At 38.9% G+C, this 23,451-nt stretch overlaps 1 protein-coding gene across 2 annotated transcripts in view; it reads left to right on the top strand.

The window, feature by feature from the left end:
* LOC135480203 (tyrosine-protein phosphatase 10D-like) overlaps nucleotides 1-19,309 on the top strand; it is a 57,515-nt gene extending 38,206 nt beyond the window's left edge. The window contains exons 1-19 of one of the 2 annotated variants that reach the window (XM_064759977.1): nucleotides 12-125; nucleotides 1,649-1,780; nucleotides 1,925-2,061; nucleotides 2,937-3,041; nucleotides 3,428-3,494; nucleotides 3,882-4,058; nucleotides 4,827-4,949; nucleotides 5,202-5,325; nucleotides 6,187-6,260; nucleotides 7,062-7,203; nucleotides 7,939-8,028; nucleotides 8,741-8,822; nucleotides 9,178-9,268; nucleotides 9,769-9,845; nucleotides 10,808-10,942; nucleotides 11,170-11,298; nucleotides 15,149-15,297; nucleotides 15,868-16,018; nucleotides 16,960-19,309. In XM_064759977.1, coding sequence (XP_064616047.1) covers nucleotides 1,651-1,780; nucleotides 1,925-2,061; nucleotides 2,937-3,041; nucleotides 3,428-3,494; nucleotides 3,882-4,058; nucleotides 4,827-4,949; nucleotides 5,202-5,325; nucleotides 6,187-6,260; nucleotides 7,062-7,203; nucleotides 7,939-8,028; nucleotides 8,741-8,822; nucleotides 9,178-9,268; nucleotides 9,769-9,845; nucleotides 10,808-10,942; nucleotides 11,170-11,298; nucleotides 15,149-15,297; nucleotides 15,868-16,018; nucleotides 16,960-17,073 — 2,097 coding nt within the window. In that variant the 5' untranslated portion in view covers nucleotides 12-125; nucleotides 1,649-1,650 and the 3' untranslated portion in view covers nucleotides 17,074-19,309. Of the gene's footprint in view, nucleotides 1-11; nucleotides 126-1,648; nucleotides 1,781-1,924; nucleotides 2,062-2,936; nucleotides 3,042-3,427; nucleotides 3,495-3,881; nucleotides 4,059-4,826; nucleotides 4,950-5,201; nucleotides 5,326-6,186; nucleotides 6,261-7,061; nucleotides 7,204-7,938; nucleotides 8,029-8,740; nucleotides 8,823-9,177; nucleotides 9,269-9,768; nucleotides 9,846-10,807; nucleotides 10,943-11,169; nucleotides 11,299-15,148; nucleotides 15,298-15,867; nucleotides 16,019-16,959 lie in introns of those variants that run through there. The other variant, XM_064759985.1, reaches the window with a different exon arrangement.
* Nucleotides 19,310-23,451: the final 4,142 nt, after the last annotated feature.

The following is a 23,451-nucleotide window of genomic DNA, read 5'->3' as shown; positions in this document are numbered from 1 at the left end:
CGGAGCTAAGAATGTGAGCGTATGTTGGAGTCCGCCAGAGCCTTTCCCTGGTCCTACAAGCTACACACTGACTCTAGTGGATTTGGGAGAGGAGCTACAGCAAGATAGAGAGCAAGTTATCGCTGGTAAGTGAGCTCAGTAGTAAAGAATACAAGTGTGATGTTCGTCGGAGCTAAGAATGTGAGCGTATGTTGGAGTCCGCCAGAGCCTTTCCCTGGTCCTGCATCCTAAACACTGACTCTGGTGGATTTGGGAGAGGAACTATGGCTAGATAGACAGGTAATCCAAGGTCGGTTAGAATATGTTCAGATGATGGAACAGCCTGTAGTTGCCATCTAACATATCATTCATCCCAAATATTTTTTTCTTTGTATTCTTTTTTTCTTGTTTTCCGTATTGTAATGTGATGGGAAATTCATAGGTCAGCTGGGAAAGACAGCAAACAAAGCATCTTGCTCTATGTCACCTGACACCTCAGCGTATTTTGAAATCACATGATATTTGTGGTGAAAATATTTCTGTCAAGCGTGAGAAAGTCCGTCAGTTATTTACCAAATTCGGAGGGTCTGCTCCGGGGACTTCTGTTGGCACCATCTATGGCAATGATCGCCTACTTCTTACTTTGTTCAGTCAGCTAGAGTGACCTATTGTAACGACAGTCATTTCACATGTCACGAGTTTGAGCGGTATTTATATACTCCCTAATTAAGTCATGGGTGTAAAAACGATAGCTTTTCTATGAGTGACCGACAGTGCTACACGCACTTGTACCATTGGTCATTGTAGGTAAGGTAGCGTACATGTAATTGTGTGTAATCTGATCGTCATCTGTTTAATATGCTTGAAAAGCGTATGGTATTTGTAAATTGTAAACGATTTTATCATATACATGTGCATATTACCCGCCTGGTACAGAACCGTGCGGTAGTTTTCCGTATCACCATCCTCTGAACATTCGCAAGTGCTGAACTACTTTCGCACCGGGTGACCTATGGCTGAGAAAGCCCTGTCTTTCTAAACTGGAATTGTGCTAGTGCTAGTAAAACTACGTGTACCCGACTCCTTCGTGCTGGTATAGCATCTCACTGGTCACAAAAATGTTACAAGCGTCAAAAGTTACGCTGTCGTCTCTCATAGTATAGGTATGCAGGAGCCACATCATTTCAAATGCACCAGAGCAGTACCGCCAAAGAAATAGACTACAACTGCAGGGATTTTCCTGGGAGCATCCTTCTCAAACTGCAAATTCCACTTGAATTTTTGACCGACAGTTTCGACAGCCATTACCTTTGATGACAAACTTTCCTATGCAAAAATTTCAGAAGTTTTGAAAGATTTTCTGTCATCCACACCGGCGTACAACTCACTAATTTTGTAAATTTTTCAAGTTACATCTTCACTTGTAAAGTAGATCAATTTTTGACACATACAAATCTAGACTATACTTTATCGCGCGATACGACGATGCAGTTCAGCACAGTGTACTGATAATCTGTATGTTTTTGTTCTTCGTTTGTTTGTTTTTCTTTCTCTCTCTCTCTTTCCATGTAAATTTTAAAATCAGTTTGGCGGATGTATGATTTTAAAATTTGAAATATTGTTTAATCTGGAATTTTCAATAATGTAGTCACCGGTGTATTCACTTCAGACATGGATCCCCTTTGTGGTGAGTTTACTGATTTGGAGGAATACTGGCCCTACAGAATAAGGGTGCGGGCGTCAACAAAGGCTGGGGATGGACCTACTTCTGACTCAGAGGAATTCAGGACCCTAGAGGCAGGTTCGTATTGTTTCTGCTACATATATATCTGTACTGTATTTTCCTGGTATGAGATCTCACGCTACACCAGGGTACATGAAGGGATATATTGCCATGACTGTCATTTACATTTCTACATCAACCATGTAATCTCTTGTTTAACAGCCCCGGGCCGTGTGACAAACCTTCATTTCATTGTACCGGACGGCTTACTAACCAGCGTGAATGTAACTTGGGAGCCTCCAAAGCTGAGAGACAGAAATGCCAATATCACAAGTTTTGTACTCGAATACCGGAAAAAGGTAGTGTATGTTGTTCCGCATGGAATCCTGTTTAACAAATGTTGTTTATAATGTGTTAAAGCATCTGACGAGTTATTAAATAATTTTAGACGAACAATTCCACCTTTAAAAATATCGTGTGGAGAGCAACTGGAATGGAATAATTGTTACTGGAGACACTAGTGCAGTGTACACAAGGTTGTCATGCTGACTTCCTCTCCGAAGGTATGTGGGAAGGTCTGCAAGCAACTTGCGGATGGTCATGAATTTTTCCCGGACTTTGGCCGGTTTCCTTCCACTATAATTATTTAGGTGTAAATAGCACATAGATAATAGAATGTAAATCAGGGTTGTGAAGACAATATTTGGGTCCTTGTCCAACAGTAAAAGAATTTCATTTCCTTAAATTCAATCAAGACAGAAACAAGGCATTTGACAGAGATTTCTTTAAACTGATTTGTGGATTACATCGTTGTCATTTACATACAGCTAACAAGTAGTACAGGCGACTATATATGTGAGATAAGAATGCATACATATGTACGACATTTGGGAATATTGCTGGTTTACAATACTTAATTTTTTTGAAGAGGGTGACTGATTGACTAATAAGAACTTTACTCCTTGTTCAGAATTTGTCAGTTATGTGAGGACGGTCAGATTCGGCATTTGAACACCGGAGAGACCGGTTTAAACCACAGTTCATCAGCTGTGAAAGAGACGTGTTCGCCCTATGCACGTTCCGAAATGCACTGGTGAAATAAGAAAGTAAAAATGTACGAAGTTTTAAGCTGCCTTTGTGTCCTGCTCAGATATTATTTGTATAATTTTATGAGGCTAGATAAAGTAAAAATAATGATGGGTGTTATGTAAAACAAGATTTGCTTCTTTCCAAGGTCTCCGATAATGTGACGTCATTCACCATCCCTTGGTCACAGTCAGACAATGAAGTGTATTCTAAAGTAGTGAAGGTTGAACCAGGTGAAGAGTACAACGTTTCGGTAAGTCGAGAACGAGTCGGAAGTTCATGTGAAGTTAAACTGATTCTGTGTTGAACAATTGGTAGGGTCAGACATTGGGAGGACTGTTGTTTGCACGTAGATGCTGAATAATGTAGTTCCGGATAGAAATAATCCATCTGTTATTCCTGGAATTAATTCTAGAGTATGGCGTTATTTACACCGTACTCAAGAATATTTCACTTATACGACAGTGGCCAGCATTATTGTGGGAGGAAACCATGCAGAGCCCGGGGAAACCCACAACCATCCGCAGGTTGCTGTCAGACCTTCCCACGTACCGCCGGAGAGTATGGCGTTAAACAGAAATCAAATAAATATGAATGTTCCATTTGAATTTGAAATATATTTTTCTTTTTTTCTGACAGCTGGTGGCCGTTAGCAAAAGATTTATGGGAGAGATACTTTACGTCGAGTACTTAGCACCTCGTGGACGTTAGTACATACGTACAATTTGTCATATCGCTCTTCACGACATTTTTCACAAATGGAGAAAATCAAACCTTGTTATTTTTTGTCCAAGTGGCTAATGGTTCCTAATAATTTGCAGTGTTTTCCTATCTGCTTAAGCCATGGTGCGCGTGTAATTTGCTGCTAATTGTAAACATTTACACGAACAGTTAGAATAAAATTCACGAGAGTTTTCACTGCTTCACTGCTTCTGGTTTTGCTGTCGATGATGTAAGTCTTGTATCATGTTAACATACCAATACATTTTTCTCAGTTAATTCAGTCAGTAATCAGCCACGCAGATGTACTCCTTAACTGTAAATCTTGTAAATTTTTATTGAGTAAACCGACGATGTTTTCACCTTGACACAGCGCCTCCTGTGCCTACTGAGTGCGTTATTTGCCCGGACGTCTCCACCAAAAAAACTGTCCCCCAATCCGTCCAAATCTTTCAGCTGAATCTCAGGATGGACTTCTTCACTGATGACACCAATGGGAAAATCGTCGATTCCGGGTTAATCGTAATCCAGACGAGTTCTGTTGAAGAAGGTAAGTTACGCTGAAATATTAACTGTTTACTATTAACAAACGCGTTTGAAGATAGATACAAGAGTATTATGCTAGATACTACATCATACATAATTAAAAACTCCATATTTTAACATGGTCACGGCAGATGTTGACTTTACTGGAAATATTACACTACTATCTTACCAGCATTATGATGGGAGGAAACCAGGCAGAGCCCAGAGATAACCACGACAATCCGCAAGTTACTGGTAGACCTTTCCACGTACGGGCTGAGAGAAAACCAGCAAGAGCTGGACTTGAACTCACAGCGACTGTATTGATGGGAGACAACTGGGTCATTGCGCCGCGCTGGCGTGCTAATCCTCCTCGGCCACGAAGGCCCCTCGTTGTTGAATATAAATTGATATGCTCATAAAACACTTCCCTTATGACACAGTCTGTGCAAAACATATTTATTTATTTATTTGATTTGTGTTTTACGCCGTTCTCAAGAATATTTCACTTATACGACGGCGGCCAGCATTATGGTGGGAGGAAACCGGGCAGAGGCTGACAGACCTTCCCACTTACGGCCAGAGAGGAAGCCAACATGAGTTGGACTTAAACTCACAGCGAGTGCAAAACTTAGTTTTCATTCATTATCATGGCGAAACAAATTATGTTAATATAGTACAGCTTCAGAAACTTGGTCCCGATGTGGGGTGAAGCAATGTGTGTGATATGTGGAAAAAGCTCTCCAGTGACTTGCCAGAAGCGGACGATTCATTCCATATACTCTACTTCCAGAGTCTACCTCCAAGAGCTTGGCGGATACATTCTACATGAACTATGCGAAATGGCACGAAGCGAATAGCAAAGATTTCACCATTCCTTACAGAGCTACTCCGGTTGATTGGTATTTTCGACGTGGTAACTTTTCTCTTTGAACATTCCTTTTTAAACGTGTTTTAGGCTAATGAGTCAGCAAATCTGCATCTCTAATACCTAGCTCAGAGGTTGTTATGCAATTGTGAGCATTGTTGAGTCAATTTTTATAACATTGTGTATCATGCAAACATTATAACGATTCCAAAGCCACTGTTTCGTAGTCATGTTCATTATTTTAAGTTTTACGCATCCAACACGTTCGCTGTTATGCCTACTTGTTGACTTTTGTTTTAGATATAATGAGCAGGTCAGAAGGGGAAACAGGTTCTTTCCGGTATACAGTTGGAAATGATGGAAATTGTACTGAATATATTGACACGTTTTGTAATGGTCCATTGAAGCCAGCAACGAAATATAGGTATGTCATTTTCCATGAATCATAAAGCTGTGATATGATGACGAAAGATGGTGAGATTGTGTTATCTTTTGTCTTTAAAAAGGCTTGAATAATAGAGCATACTGTTTTGTCTTTGTATTTAAAAGATAGTGTATTTTCAACGAATTGTTCCAGAGGGAGGCCTTTTTCTTAGTACCCTGGTTATGGGTTACTATGGTAACCGTAAGAAGAAAACCACATAATGTTATTGTCAAGTTGGAAAAGAACATTTCATACGGAAGCAAGGATTTTGCTTTAACTTATGCACAAGGAAAAGAAGATGTACATGAAGAATGTTTAAATTTGTCATATTTTATCCTAGAGTGTTTGAGGTCATCTGCACAAAATTATCTTCAAGAAACTTTAACAAGTATCTGTTATACAAATTAGAATTTTTGCTGATATTAAATGTTAACTGTATCAAATGAAGTAAAGTATCACATAGCGGTTCGACTCGTAAAAGGAATATATTCTTCGTATTTATTCTTCGAAATTTATTCTTCGTCCTTGATCAGGTTCCACATTGGTTTTAGCCGAGAGTATGAAAGTCTAATGAAAGCATTCTGTAACTGCGTTCAGGATGAAATGTGTTTCCGCTTCCATTGTTTTTTCTCCGAGCGTTCCCGAAGAATGCATTAAAGCCGTTGTTGTAATTGATTCCATATGTGACTGATATTTGTTATATTTCGGTTAACATGTATTATTAATCAGACTTATACCCGGACTGTTGAAGAAGCTTTTGCAATTTCTAAATTTCTTTTTACGTAGATTGCAGTCATCACAAAATTCATTTTAACTGATGGACATGTAGTTTGATATTAGCTGTTTTACTTATATGAACAGTGTAAAGGCATTTTCCTGCACTCATGGCGGCTGCACCGAAACGGAGTACACATCTGGCTATCAAACTTCTGAAGGTACTATTCTTGTAATACACATCAGTAACGATTTCATAATGTTTACCATTGTAAAACGGTTGCGTGTCTTACCTATGTTTACCTAAATAATTAGCTGCTTAGAGCAGTTACATAGCCTCATGTATGAGTAGATTTACAATCTAATGTTCAATCCGTCGTGCTAATGACTCCTCGTCGTCATATGACCGAAATTTTTTTAAAAGAGATGCCTAACGACTTTTCATACTAAGTGTTTGATAGGGACAATATTTATGCTATGTTGGACTGTTTTAGCAGCCTAGTTCCCTTTAAACAAAAATATTAAAGTTGGACCGCCTGCCTATCTTGTCGGCCGCGAAGCGCTGGTTAGGTGACGTCACGTCACAAAATTGTTGCATTAGGTTTAACCACTTTTCCAGAAGCCATGATATGACTTAATCCGTAATTACCCCTATGTGTACACCTCTTAATTAGCACCATGGAAATTATGTAAGTAAAACAGTTTTACAACAAATATTTTTTAAAGCTAACAGAATTGATTTTGCAGAACAGAATTGAAGTCGTATACAGCATAGCGACTGGGCCTGGGATACATACACGAATGCATACATACATGTACATCCGCCGTTGCCTCTTAAACTAGTGGCCGTAAGTGGGAAGGTCTCTCAAATACCTGCGGATGATCGTGGGTTTCCTCCGGGCTCTGCTCGATTTCCTCCCACCAGAATACTGGCCGCCATCATATAAGTGTAATATTCCTGAGTGCGGCGTAAAACGCCAATCAAATACATAAATAAATCTTAAAAATGATCTTATTTTTAGCCAGACTTATTGCAGCAGCAAGCCAGTCCTATGTATCAGTAGTAGCAGCCGTGAGTGCATCTTGTGCAGTGCTTGTTATCGTCACCATTGTTGTCGTCGTTGTCCTCTTCAAGCGAGCTCGTCGTCAGAAAAACAGAGGGAGGTAAAGCTTAAAATCATGTTCCTCATTGTGTGTTTGCTCATTATTTGATTTTAAAGTGTGGGACGTTTTAGGTCCACACATATTTCAGTTGATAGAGAAACGATAAATCTACAAGAATCCCATTTATTTCCGTTTTATGTTTTCACAAAACAAGACATTTAATAAGTTGAAAGTGTTTGACATTATTTAACATGAAACCCTTTATAGAACTAAGAAGGTGCCATTGTATACTCCTTACAGCGCATGTGCCGCTCTTGATGCACGCTTTACATCAATAAAATTGCGTCAGGTGGTTGTTAGTATGATGTTGAACATACTCGAGATAAAGAGAATGCAGGTGCATAAAGTGTTAATATAAACAAAAGCTAAGACAAAGATTTTGTGTTTTCTGAAATTACTTCCTACCTTATCAGTGTGACCCCAGTGACCTCGGTGCTTTTCGAGATTTCGGAATATCGGTGATGTAAAACGAGCGTTTAGAGCGGCATATGTGCTGTAAGGAATATGGTACCATTATACGCAGGGGAGATAACTTTGATGTGAGCGTGAGATGAATGTGTGCTTTTGTTGGTACTGTAGAGGTCATCGATACTGTTTGTGTGCGTTTCTCACGAAGATCCCAAAACTAATTGGTGTATTTTTATATTGCAAATCCATAATCCCTTAAAAGAAAATAAGCGTACATAAAGGTAAGATAGGTGCCAACATAATTTACACAATGGTATTTCTGTTTAGGACCCCCAGTGATTCTGGTTCAGACAGTGACTGCCCAATCCCGTTCACTCCGATAGTCAAACAACCACTCAACGATCTCCAGACATCAAAGTAAGACTTGTCAAGCTCTCAGAGTTTTTACTGAGTCATATTCATCAAATGCCAAACGACTAGAGCAGCAGAGCACCAACGACTGTGTGACAGTAGGCAAATGTTCACACGTACTCCGGTCTCATGCCATTTTACCTGAGTTAGGGTTTTATTTTAACTCTTTGTGTAAATTCTTAAACGCAGCAAAGGTAATATATGTTCCGGAGCACTAAAGATAAGCACCACAATTCCACAAAGGCCGATTCCACAAAGACATTTCAGTCTTAAATCAAAATTTAAAACGTTTTCACAAAACTTAGTTTTTGTTATGAAAGTTGAAATTTTCACCCATACGTCTTAAGACAACATTGATGAGGTGGTCAAACTTTATGTTGTATGCCTAAGATAAAGCTTTAAAATCATACTTCAAATTTTGACCTGTGTCAGAACTGGCTATGTGAAATCGGCCCCAGTTCTTGTGACTTGTCTTAGTCTTCATGGAAAACGGATGAATAAAGATAGCGAATCGATGAAACTGATCATTTTGTTTAACATACATCGTGTCGTGAAATTAGATTGAATAAGGATATTTGTGGGTTTTTTCTGAAGTATGCCTTTGCCATCGAAGAGCATACCCAATTCGTATATTTGGAATTTCACTGACACGTATAAACAAGTTGTCTCTAGGATATATATAAAAAAATTAATTTTGTCGACACGTTGCCTTTTGCAGCCCAATTCCCTTGGCTAAGCTCTTTCAGACTGTAGAAGAGTTACACAAGGATTCAAACTTAGCCTATTCCAGACAATATTTGGTAAGATGTAACCTTTTTAGTAAACGTACATGTACATTTCGAGTACGTGCAGTCCTTGCCTCACTTTATCCTGTAGGTTTGTAACTTTTGATACTACTCCGCTGTGTTTTAATTTCTCCCATTCTACCATCATAAGTTAAATCAGTTTTCAGTGGTACACAATCTCTCGGAATAGGTTCGATCTTTCTAAATAAGTTAAGATTACATATGTTAAAGATGAATGGAAAAGGGGAAACGATTTACAGCGTCATTATTCAATGGTCCGTATTTTTATGTACAACTGATGTGCACATGAATATGAATTCTTCTATATAATGGTTCCATGGTGTCTTTCCTTACTGCTTGGTTTACATAGTGGTTGAAAGAAAGAAGTCCCAAGTTACCTGTCACTGCTGCGGTTCTGAACGATAATATGTTGAAGAATCGCTACATAGACGTCCTGCCATGTAAGAAATTCGTATTAGATTTACAAAGATGATGTATGAAGTCACGGTGATCTATTAAGAAGGGATTGACCCGCATCTTATTTCATATATTATTAATTGTAAAATCAAAGATGGTTAGTCATTACACAACCACCCTGGATTTCCAATTGGAAAAACTTCAAAATTTTTTTCGGCTTGACAGGCGCAATCAAGCCTTTTTACTGCCATATAGTTCCAAGAACTTCCATAAAAATTGTTTCTACACAGATTAACATGACATGACCTCAATGTCGATTGTGATGCCAATAAGTTAACCAGTTGATATCGATAATAAGACTTCAGGTTGTGCTTTAGTTCAAACATTCACTGACCCAATATCTACGTGTAAATTAAAATTGTTACTTTATTGAAAGCCACCGAAATTGTCTAGACGCGAAACTTTGATGCCAAAAACTCTAGGATGTATGTTTGCCCTTTTTCTCATATATTTATTCACAATCACCGTTTTTGGCTACATGTAGTTGACGATACCAGGGTAAAACTGCTACCGGTGGAAGACGACGAGGCGTCAGATTATATCAATGCTAACTACATTCCGGTAAGGCTTATGTTTTACTTAGAAGACATTCAATCCGAAATCTTATTTATTAGCGTTAACCATCTCCTCCTGTTTGCTTCATTTGCATATAGCAATGACTCCCATTCTCTGTTGTGTTCGAATTTGATACCAGGTTAACCGCAAAACTTCTTAAGTCAGTCAATCAATTAATCAATAAACCTGTGTAGTTACAGTTTGATCTTCGTCTACCACATTTTGTTTTCGAGTTTTATGGAGATCCTGCACGCATCAGTCGCCTCAGAAACCTGTACTTTCACTGTTAATGTGTTTTACTAAGTTTTGCAGAATTATAAACTGTATCAGATCGCCTCTGATGTAAGTCCGCTAGAATAAAACATTGTTTTAAGAGGACGCGGTCACGATTTGTACAGACATCAAACATATTTGTTTATGTATTTATGTATTTATTTATTTATTTGATTGGCATTTAACGCCCTTCTCAACGGTATTTCACCTATACGATGACATTATGCTGGGAGGTCATCAAATATAGATATTGCTAATGTGCTTTCGTGGATCACATTCGGTATACTGCCTTATTACAGTTCAAAATGCATCACCTTTATCTCAGTCCATGGTGTTTAGTAATTAAAAGTCAGGTGTTGACAAATCACTGAAATTCTCACTTGGCTGTTGCCTGGTTAAACTGATTTCTTCCAGCAACCTTCGAATGGTTGTGGATTCCCACGGGTTGTAGCCGATCTCCTCCATTCATAATGTTGGGCGACGTTGTATAAATGAAATATTCTTGAATATGGTATAAAACACCAATCAAATAAATGAATTATGTAATTAATCTGCACCATTTTTGATCTGAACAAAATATTTGAGTACAGGTATGATTTAAGGTTTCTACAAAGAGTGCTTTGATGTGTACGTAGGTTGTTGTGTGCCGTAAGCTGCCTAACTCTGTAATAGCCATGATATGACTTCCATTACAGGGTTACCATTCCCAGAGAGAGTACATTGCTGCCCAAGGTCCTTTGGAGACGACGGTGGAGGATTTCTGGAGAATGATCTGGGAACAGAAAGTCACCATCATCGTCATGTTAACGAAAGTGAAAGAGAAAGGAATGGTAGAGATAATAAGCTATTTATAATCAATATCCATCAAAGGAATATGAGGCATGACAAAATCTAAAGTTTTCCCGAAGACACCATATATCTAATGTAATTGTTCGGTAGACCATTATTAAAACGCCATTGTTTGCATGAAATAGTAGATCATTCCATTCGGGAGACTTGAATTAACCAACCATGAAAGGTGATACATGTATATATTTTATGTGTTGGCGTGTTACAGGTGAAGTGCGTGCAGTACTGGCAAGATGAAGACGGAAATCATGAGTATGGAAATATTGCTGTTGAACGCTTGTCGTACTCCAACCTCAACACCTATGAGCTACGGGAATTCACCATAACCAATATACATGTAAGTATCGCCTCATTATTGCAAATGGGAATGTGTTTTCAAATGTGAGATGGTCTGGCGTGAATAATACCGAGCCCACAGGCACTAAATTTGGTAAGTTAATACCACTGACAGTGCAGATAGTTAAATATCTGAATGTCAGCCTCGAGTATTCCTATAACACAGTCTAATGATGCACAGCCGAGTTGCTGAATTGCACATTCAGGCTGGTATTAACTTTTGTCTTGCGTATCAGTCATCATTTCTTTATCTATTAGAAAGCGACTGGTATTACCATATAAATGAGTTTATAATATACAAGCTTGACAACCTGTCCTTATATATGCTCCGGGTCCGATGAGTCTGTTAAAAACATACAAATCCATTTGTTGTCGCTATGTTTGCATATTAGAAGTTACTTAGTGTAAGAGCGTCCATGACGAACACTTCACAGCAGAGTTTATTTAATTACTTGATTGGTGTTTTGGTTTATTCCGCTAACGCCTACGATCCCCGATGTGCTATAAGCTGGTATGATTAACTTCGATTATCGCCGCATGCGGATACTTAGTGGGGGTAGTAGGTCTACAATGGCTGGAGCTGCCCGACCTTCAAGTTGCAAAATCTTCACCTCATTTTGCTGCTTGTTCGGTCTTGATAATGGTGATGAATTCAAAAAATGTTCGGATGGGCTTTCTTCATCATGAGATTCAGCTTTTCGATAGTCGATGGTCTTTCCAAATGGCCTTTAGTTCTTGGTCCGTTTGTGTCATATTGGTTCCATGTCTCTTGACTGAAGGCTCCCTCTATCAAAGTTTCAGTGACATAGTGCGCAAAGAGTTCAGCTGGTGCAGTGTTTGGGGAATCTGCCAAAGCTTGAAGCCAAACATCTTCAACTAGGTCTCTGGGCATTAATGGTAAAACTGCCGCTCCTCTCACAAATAGGTGCAGGTCGTCACCAGTCTGGTCCAGACTGGCCAAACCTAAATGCTGTACTCGTCTCCAGATACACTGGGTATAGAGGAAAAAAAACAGCCCTTAACTGTTATACCTGGGAAAGCTTCTATAGCTGCTCTGTACATGGCTGCCTCGAAGTGGAAGGCGGATTGAAAACATGGCCGTGCTGGATAGCTGCATCTATCAGAAACTGGAACATCCTCCCATATGTGTCCTGGGTCTTATTGGGAGGCAATCCGAAAACAAGCGGTAACATATGTCCGTCGATAAATGTATCGATTTTCAGATGCTGAAAATTGCTGGTTCTACCATCATTCGCCAGAAGAAAAGGATTCCTAGCTTTTGTTTCTGTCCAGGCTCGTTGCTGGTATAGGACTGATTTCACACTGGTAAATGTATGGATGACTTTGGCTACTTCGGTCTCATCTGATCTTGGAAAATACAGTACATGTTAGACAACGGCATTATAGAGCCTAGCCAGAGTGACTGGTTTTCCCTAAGCTCGATGTATGGATTACAGAAAGGCCAATACTGTGACCAAGAAGGATTCTTATCCTATTTCCCGTATTGCAAATTGTATTGATATGGTAGGAAATGCCAAGTTTATTGCTAAGATTGATCTTCTTAAGGGTTACTGACAGGTGGTATTAACAGATAGGGCTAAAGAGACATTTGCCTTTGCTACTCTTTTGGGGTTTTATCACTTTCGTGTCACACCATTTGGCATGAAAAATAGTGCGGTAACGTTTCAGAGGTTAGCCAATAACGTTGTAGAAGGGATGGAATTCTCTGCAGCGTATATAGATGACATTCTTGTTGTGAGTGACACGTGGGAAAATCATTGCTAACACGGGGAGAAAATATTCTATAGATTGTTTGCATTAAGTTTAGTGAGTAGTCTTAAGAAGACAGAATATGCCAAAGGAGAAGTGACATACCTTGGCCATAGGGTTGGTAATGGACAAGTAGTCCCTCGTTCAGCTAAAGTCCAGGCCATACCTGATTTACCAGTGCCTACTTCTTAGAAAGACATTCTTAGAGTGTTTGGAGTGTGTGGTTTTTGCCGCAAATTTGTACCCAATCTCAGCGATGTTGCTGCACCATTGACTCAGTTGCTTAAAAAGAATGTCAGGTTTGTATGGTCGGATAGTTGTCAGTCAGCTTTTGATGGGTAAAAAAAACATTCTATCTAACCCTCCTATGTTGACTGGTCCAAATTTTACCCGTCCTTTTAAGATAGCTGTGGACGCTAGTAACATCGGAGTAGGAGTTGTTTTGTTCCAAGAAGGAGAGGATGGGATAGAACAGCCTGTGAGTCACTTCTCTAGGAAGTTAAATGGACTTCAAAAGAATTATTCCACCATAGAGAAGGAGGCATTAGGCCTCGTGGTTGGCTTTACAACAGTTTGATGTGTATTTGACCAGTTGTTCTGGTAATGTCACTGTGTTTACTGATCACAACCCTTTGGTGTCCTTAGAGAAGTTAAAGAACAAAAAATCAGAGATTATTACGATGGTGTTTGACCTTACAGCCTTATGTTCTGGAATTGTACATATGACTGGTAAGGATAACATTGTGGCTGACCTGCTATCCAGAGCTTGATTGACATTTGTGTATCCCTTATAACATCATTTTGTTAATATTGTATATATGTTATACTTAGTGATACAAAGATCACCATACTGTACAGTTATCTTTTCTTTAGTTGGAGAATTGTTACGAGCCCCGTCTTTAAACATTGTATTATTATTATTTTTTTTTATTTGTTATCGCCTGACCTACATTTTCCCCTTTGTGTATGTTATAGCCAGCACTATGATAGAGTCGAGTGTTCGCCAGGTTTCGGTGTTGATAAGTTTACTGTCACTGTGCACACGGTATACATTCTGGAAATATGTATTGGTGTTGTAAACATGTTTACGATCAAACCTTCCAGAATTTTCTTTACGTTAGTCTATAAATATGAGCGTTGAAATTGTGAAGGTCTCAGTCATTTAATCAAGTTCACGTGAAAGCAGTCGCCACTTGCTATTTTTTGAGATATTATTTTGGAGCTCGTATCGCTGATTGTCTCTTTGTGCGATTACGTACATTTCACCACAGTCTACCCCAAAAGTGACATTATGTATATTTCCTATGCGTGAAACATACATCGACAGCTCAGCATCACGAACGCTACTGTTCTGAGAAGATACATCGTCACAGGCAGTTGAGGAATAAACCATTGTCCGCCACTAAAGCTTGTCACTTATCGGACTGTCATCCCTCGATTGAGAAATATCTGTTAGGTGTGGATTCATATTTATGTTTACTTACACGCTTTTGGAAGCCGGAATATTCCATTCGCATTTCAACACTTTCATCAGTAAGAGACTACAGATTTGGTAATTATTTGTATTGTTTTGTATTATTTGCCTGTTTTGTTAAAATATAAGTAGGGGCCTCTGTGGCTCAGTTGGTTAGCGCGCTAACGCAGCGTAATGACCCAGGAGTTTCTCACCAATGTGGTCGCTGTGAGTTCAAGTCCAGTTCATGCTGGCTTCCTCTCCGGCCGTAAGTGTGAAGGTCTGCCAACAACCTGCGGATGGTCGTGGGTTTCCCCAGGGCTCTGCCCGGTTTCCTCCCACCATAATGCTGGCCGCCGTTGCATAAGTGAAATATTATTGAGTACGGCGTAAAACACCAATCAAATAAATAAATAAAATAAAGTATTGAACTTATTCAAGCGTCTTCGTGTGCCTTTGTGTGATATTTTGTAAGGCCTATCGCTGTCCTCAGGGGTAAACAAACCAGTTGTTTCTCATCTTTTCTCTCCGATAGTGGTACCATTACATTACCTATTACGTTTACCGCATTTATACAAACGAATAAATGTATGCTTTTCGAGTTTCGTATTCCGTTTTGTGTTTGTAGGATACAACTGTCCGCAAAATCAAACACTTTCAGTTTTTGACGTGGCCAGACTTTGGAGTGTCAAACTGTGAAGATATGGTGAACTTCCTTCAGGATGTCAGAAGCCATGTCAGACCGAACATGAGTGGACCTCTCCTCGTACACTGCAGGTAATAACATACTCATGTCTTCAGCAGTTTATATTCGGATTTGCCACCCCCACCCGAAAAAATAATAATAAGACATTCACAGAGCACATGTTGTTAGATATTATTTATTTATTTATTCGGTTGATTGGTGTTTTACGCCGTACTCAAGAATAGTATTAGATATTAAGATTTTAACAAATGTGTGTGAATGCATATGTAATGATATGATTGTGTTGAGTCTCGTATCACCGTATGAATGAAAGAACAGCCAAAACAGCTCACCGTAGAAACACGTTTGGTCTACCATTAACATTGGTAGTCACATTAACTACCATTACCTTTAACATTGGCAGTAACATTAACTACCATTGCCATTAACGTTGGTAGTAGCATTAACTGCCGTTACCACTACATTGGTAATAGCATTAACTACCATTACCATTAACATTGGTAGTAACATTAACTACCATTACCATAAACATTGGTAGTAACATTAACTATCATTACCCTTACCACTGGTAGTAACATTAACCACAATTAGCATTAATATCACATTTATATGAATTTAATACACATGTATTTGATACACAGTGCTGGCGTTGGACGATCCGGAACATTCATCGCTGTCGATCAGATTCGTGAGAACATGTATGACCCTACAGCTGACTCTGATCCCTCCATTGACATCTATGGCATCGTTCTGAACATGAGAGGTCACCGCCCACGCATGGTACAGACTGAGGTAAGCACTATACTTACTGCGGTTTGGTTGCAAGCAGTGCACTGAGCGTTTAAAACTGAGTTTCTCGGTTTATTAAGGCATGAAGATATTACTTCGAAAACTCATACGAAAAATAACATTTTCGTCTTTGTGGACCATGTAGTGAATTACTGCTATGTATTAATTTTTTGAGGTGGTCCTTTACACTGATCTCAAGAGTATTACACCTATAAAACAGTGGTCAGGTACCCATTGCTGTGGCCAAAATTCCATCCAGTACAAAGCCACAGCATGGAGGACATCACACTCACGATGGTGTGATAGTTGTTTAATGGTGTAACCGGTGCAATCCAGTCTTTTGTCAGTTTATCCCAGTTAGGATTTTATTCTAATTGTCCTTACGAATACTTTAAAATTAGTAGCGCCATGGTAATTCAGTCAATAATTGTTTCTACAAAGCCGATGGCAGACAGGCATAACAAATAAACGCTGACAAAATCTTTGGCGGACAAACCAAGCAATATATACTTCACTGGCCGGGAAGACAAGCATTGCCAAAGGTATGAAATGCAACAGAACCATGATTCGACCCTGTCATGCCTGTGAAATTAGCCGCGTGCCCTGAGCTCAAACACACTAGCAGGCAACACCGCAAAGAGGGCCCTCAGAAGACACACATAGTCAAATCAGATATTTTAATACCTTAAAGAAGACGATTTTGTTGGATAGCAGTTTCAACAAGTGAATGTAAAATAATTCCAGATGTCTAAGTTTACTAATGCTCGTAACTCAAACTTTACATTGCACAAATGAGTTGTAGTTGCTGTAGACTCTCATTTTGGGAAAATACCATCCTGCAAACCATGAGACTGTTGGACTGCTCATTAAACTTAATGGTTAGAAAAAAGTACTTACAAAATGCTTGCGGCTTGTTTTCTACCGTGTATGTTTCCCTTTTGCAGGCTCAGTACATCTTCATCCATGACTGTGTGTGTGAAATCATCAAACGGGTAATGCTGGATGATTGCCCGGATGACGAACACGTTTACTATAATCAAGGTTTTCAAATAAAATGATATTTCTGTGACAAAGGCAAAAGAAACGACCTGTTGGCTTAAGTTGGGTTCCGATGCCGTCAACAAAGGTCAAAATTCTAAGATTTACTTCATTTTGTCTTTGACACGACGTTTAAGCCAAGGGTTGCTGGTTTTCACCTGTATATGCTTTTCTTGACATAGATATTAGAATTAAGCAAACACGCAAATAATTATTCTCCATGTGTGTCATTGTTGAAATTAACCATGTTTTTTTTTTTAACTGAAGCATGTTTTGAAAAATGTAATCCTTCTGACTGGATGACAAATGTCACACTTCATACGAATGAACTTGTTACATTTTTAAGATAAACTAAGCTTTGCAGGTAGAAATCGCTACCCGCGCTAACGGAGAGAAGCAATGAAATCGTATTGAGGTACGTTCCAACAGGGCTTTATTGGTAGTTTTTAATGGGAGTTGTCTCCCGTCGTTCAGTTCTTACACATTTTAACGTTACGACGGTATGGTTGAAAACTATTTTATATAGCATTGAACAGATTGAAATATTCTATTTGACACATCGGAAAAAATCAATAATACATGTAGGCCTAGCATTTTTGATAAAAAAAATTGTTACTGTTGGCCATAAATCATTTAGAAATTTGTTTACTTTTTTACTGTATATATTTTCAGTTTCTGACCATTATCCTAAATACGCTCGCAAATTTTGACACAAGTGACCATTGAGACGAAGTTTTGCTTTGCATCTGTATATTCTAAGTTTTTGTGGCGATAGACATTCGTGTAATATTACAGAAATGAATGGTTTGTAAGAATATATAAATTTATATGGTTTTATAAACAATGCTTTTATGGTAGTTCACAAAATTTTGCACGCTCGGATAGGTTTTTTTTAGGTGAAGTTCCGCAGAAGAAAAGGCATTCTTCGTTTTTGTGTAATTTTAAAGACACCTATTGATATTCAAATATTCTCAAAACCCGGACTTTGCCCAAACTCGTTACATACAACTGACCGAGTCTGTTTCAATCTTTTATGCTTTATTATATAGATGTAATCATTGTATATCACCTTACATAATGTTTAGTGACTGTTTTTGCTTTGTTTTGTTTCTTTAGAACACTGTTTCCTAAATGTAATGTTTCTCAGTGCTATTTTATTGTTTGGTGTTGGAAAGTGTGGTTGTCACTGTGACAGTTTACCAGAGAAATTGTTTGAAGTATAAATACACAAAAAGACTGCCCTCAGTTCGCCCCTGGTAAATATTTATTGTTCGAATGAAACTTAAAGGCGAATCAGCTTTTAAGCTGAATCGGAATCCACCAAATTACTTGTTACATATTTTGTAACATCTAACTAACAGAAGCGTGATTACGTGATTAGCACGACATGTTTTCTATGAGGGGCAGAATAAACGATATATCTATATTCGTAAAGGAATTATTCATGTCAATAAAACAAAAAACAATTTATCGATAATAAACAATATACAATTTTATTGGTATTTATCGATATCGATAAATGAATAATACATATCAATTCATAAATGAATTAATGATATCGATAAATAGGCCTACGAGTATTTCTTATAATGATTGCTTCTTCCTGAAATCTCGTAATATATTAAGCCGGATTTTAAAAAAATTTGCTAAACCGAGTAAATCGAAGGAAATTTTCAAAATGTGTACAGGTATTACACGAGTACCCGCATCACTCGTGTTTCCCGTGGTTCTGTTGAATTGGATCACGGATATAGGTGACACAGCCTTGATTCTACTGCCTTAATTCGTGGACTCTCCTTAGTCGACTATTGCAAATACATGCATTTTTCTCAGCCTTCCTCTTGTAGCAACATAGACGGAGCAGTCATTTCCACTGAAACCAGCAGGGAACACTTTATGTCGATATCGCTAATCTATTTATCGATGTCGATAAATGATTTATCGATATTGGTAAATAAATTAACGATATCGATAAAGAGTCAGAGATTAAATGTTAATTTTGCCCCCCTGTAGTTTTCGACGTATTCCACCATTTTGAAAAATCATATCAGTGCAGAGTTCATAAGAATGACAAAATGTAAACTTTTAACTGGCAAATCCGAGATGGCTTTGTTACATGGTCATGTCAATTCAACCTTACATGTTTTTAGACTTGTTCTATAATGTATGTGGTTTTGATATTTGCTTTTTTGCGTTTTTGTGTTAATGTATCGGTAGGTCCGCTGAAAGTCTTCTTTTACCTAAATAAAGCTAGTAAACTGCGTTGATTTGTTTTCGTTTATTATTTTTCGTGCTTGTACTTAATGGTCTATTTTGACGGTAGTTTGCTACAATGACTTTCCCCCTGTGCCTTGACCGGCCCCACTAACGGGCGGGGCGGCTTACTTGCCTTCGGTAAGGCGTCTCATTGAAGTAGCACTAGATAAAAGAGCGATGGAAATCCGTCCTGCCACAAAGAGGCACATTACATGCATTCTAAGGATTCCTTCGTCGTCATGTGACTGAAAATTTGTTAAGTACGACGTTGAACCCCAAGCTCTCACTCACTCACTCACTGAGAACCTTACTCTGGTCCTACAAACTACACACTGACTGATGGATTTAGAAGAGAATCGTGCAGATTCTCACAGACGGCTGGTTATCGCTGGTAAGTTAGTTCAGTAATTAAGGATCGCAAATACACTTTTACAACTATATGTGTACTGTATATATGATAACAAGGAGAAAGTCGGAAACAAAGTTTTAACGATTTTAGAAATAAATAATTTCTCCGTTAGTTTTACACTCATTTATTCTTCTTGGTGTCCTGTGAGTCTTATTCCGCCTGTAGTGTTGGAATTATCCGCGATGTGGAAAGAATCCATCAACCCGAAGAGGATTACTGTGAGAGTCATGATATAACTCGGAGCTCATTAGACACGATATCGTCCTTCATTCATCATTGAGGGTGAGGGTTTCCTCCCACCATACTGCTGGCCGCCGTCGTATAAGCGAAATATTCTTGAGTACGGCGTACAACACCAGTCAGATAAATAAATAAATCATTGAGGGTGGGAACGGTCAACTAAGACATTTCATGTACAGTGTTGGATTTTGACTGGTATTTGTAAGAAAGTTTGACGTTATTGACCATAATGATAGCATTTTTTTAGAACTTAATAACCTGTAATATTACACCTAAGAATACAAGTGATTTATATTGCTTTTTTTTAATTGTCTACATCACTTGAACCAGACCATGTTAGGCTGTGAATGTTAAAAACCATAACTGGTAAAATCTAACTTTAGTCATATGACGCCGCAACGGTAAACGGATGCAAATGATGTGTCAGCCAGACGGCACACATGCTACAAACCTATAAACTGAAATTCGCTGTAAGACACTAAATGAATTTAGCCAACGCCACCATGAGTATGTCAAGAAAGCACGGCAGAAACTATGTCAAGCCTTCTACCCTGTGTCTTGGCTTTCTGAAGCAGAGCTTTGTCAAATTACATCCTGACTGCGACGGCCTTTGGCATGGGTTTTCTGAACCTTTTCTCTGTGAATACGCTTGGGGGAAACTACTGTCTACTTTGGTACCATAGCCGCTCCTCACGGTAAGCTACTTCACTAGGAACACGAGTTGAGGGTTCATTCAATCCCATTCTCTTTGTTCATGGGTCCTTGTGACGATATATAAACAGCTTTATAACTAACTTTTTAATGAAGACCACGTTTTCAGATCTGTGCTTCACACTTAGAAAACTTTGTCAGTAATTTGTCCAAGGTCGGTGGTCTACCATAGGACCTCTAGTGTCCCTTACCCATAATTGTGACCTCATATTAATTTTAGACTGAATATTCCCATTCTAACTGGTTTCAACAGAGGCTGGGAATGAACCACCAACAGATTCGACTGGATTTAGAACACTGGAAGCTGGGTAGTCAAACAAAACATTAAAACATTTAAGGATATATGGTTACGGATACACAGTTGTACATGTATTGGTATTTTCCCTTGACCTATTGCTAGAGGTGGATCTAGCGCTAGAGGTTAGGTCTGTCATGCAACAATACATTGCATGTTTATAACTGTAGATTTTCTAGAGCGGCTTAGTCACGTGACGTGTTCATTTCAGTCGCAGCCGGGTAGTCTAAATATAGAACATCGTGTAAATTTCTAGCCAGTCAGTTTCGACTGACCGATGCTTCTGGAAAATGACCGTGTTTATCTTTTTCTTTGTTCTTTCTCGAAGCTTCGATGACAGTATATAAGGGGGCAGATTTGTAGGTTTTGAGAGAGTCAGTCAGTGAGAGAGTCAGTGGAGAGTCAGTGATAGTTATCAACAGAGATTTGGAGCGCTACAAGGCTTCTTTGACGGAGTTACGGGCGATACATCACAGCTATTGTCAGAAGAAATCGTTAGTACCTGTGGAGTGGAAAAGCCGGTGTAATTTGGATTAGCCGGACTAGGACTAACGGATGATTGTTGGCGGACATTCTGCTATTTGCGAACTGTGATCATCGTGTATGACTGCTGGAGGATTTGTGGTCTCGATACCAGAAGAGAATCGACCCCCCTTGGTAAGACGAGTCGAAGGATTTAACCGTGTTATGTTTGGGGGAGATCAACAAACTGCGCCATAAAAGAAGAAACGGACGTCCATAGACAGGACTGGAATATTCCAGGGCGGGAAAGGACAATGACGGAAAGTCAAGTTAAGGACTGTAGCGTAACTCAGGCCTGAAGTTTTTATACATACTAGTAAGCTGCCGCCATTTATTGTAACACTTAATATATATATCCTGTGCATTGCTATTTGTAGTTTAACTCATTATTTTCCTTTTTGATTTATTAAATTGTTAAACCAACCAGTTGAGTGTTTGAGAATGTTATTCTGTTTGACCCAGGTTAGGCTCGTTATCGGGAATTGATTTTGGCTTATTAGACCGATACCCTAACAGGTCAAGGCCAGAAGAGTTGCTCCGACAATACCATTAAAGTGATAGCTACATGCATTGGTATTTCTCCTTGACCTATCGCTAGATGTGGATCTAGAGCTAGAGGTTGGTTCAAGGTCAGAAGAGTTGCTCTGACAGTAACATTAATGAGATATAATCTCCAATCTTTCAGAAAGGTCACATGTTTGATCGTCTCTCAGCATGTTTCATCACAATAATTAACCCGATGAACGTTAATCGAAGTTCCATTGTAAATTTGTCTGATGGATGGAATCTGAAGATTTGCCAAAAGTTATTTGTCCTTTGCCGACGACTTCAGAAATAACGCCATAACATTACACTGATACCGGGCCATCCGGCTTTGTTTTCTTCCTGTAACCTGTCAGTGTTGAAGGTCAAGCAACAAGCACCACCTTTTGAAGTCTTTGTGCATGACGCGATCCGGGTTTGATCCCCGTGTCACTACTTCGAGGCGGGTTTCCATGGTAGATTTTTTAATTTAGAACGCTCTTACTGTTTGTTGTTTGTAGAACAATTCAGCATTCAATAACGTTGTACGATGTCTGAAAATCAAGCCTTGAGTTTGCCTTTTTTACCACATATGTACGTCGTCATCTAGCTCTGATGGGCCGTCTCTTCATCCTAAAGGATAGCGGCTCTGATACCAACAATTCTACATGTCAGATAACCGCACCTACTTTACGTGCTGTCCGTCACACATCGATGTGTGTAGTGCTGTTAGGTATCTTCGCACAGCAACACAAGGTTAACAAAAACTTCTTGAGGATGAAGTATATGCAAGAGCGTCTATTTCAGTGTCTGTTATGTCGCGTCCAAAAGGTCATCCCAGCTATATGATACGTCAGGTTAAATGACAAAGACTTCGTTATGCCACCTAAGCTGTCGTCAATAACCGGTGTGTCGTATTACGATCCCGGAACACTAGACATAAAAGGTTCTCACATGCGATCTCCTGGAGTGTTTGATAAAATCAGGTGCGATCGATGACTAAATAAGTGGTCAAAGAAACTAGCACCAAATGATTCCGTTTAAAGCAATGTATTAAAGAAATAAAATTTTAATCCTATTGATTTAGCAGTACATTCAAAAACATACAAAACTTCATACAGCACATAAGGTTATGACGTTTATAATCACGGGTCTCTGCCTATTTCAGTTCTCCTTTATTTTTCAGTCCTCCTGAATATATACTCACCGACTCAAACCACGGCTGGACACAGGTCATATATTCAGTGTTGTAGAATGAGATTATGTTTTGCAATTGGCCGACACAACAGGTACTGCCCGAAAACAGGAAAATTTCAATTTCCAAATCAGTTAAGCTATAGTCAAATAAATAAATAAAATTATTTCGCCGAATATTTCGTTCTCAAATATACGTCATATACATTCACAGGCACATAGTTCCTCATAAAGACTCTGGGTGGAACA

The sequence above is a fragment of the Liolophura sinensis genome, chromosome 1, assembly GCF_032854445.1.
Source record: "Liolophura sinensis isolate JHLJ2023 chromosome 1, CUHK_Ljap_v2, whole genome shotgun sequence".
In the NCBI taxonomy this organism is placed as follows: Eukaryota; Metazoa; Mollusca; class Polyplacophora; order Chitonida; family Chitonidae; genus Liolophura; species Liolophura sinensis.
The sequence above is the reverse complement of the archived record's forward strand: the minus strand, read 5'-3'. Positions and strand labels throughout refer to the sequence as shown.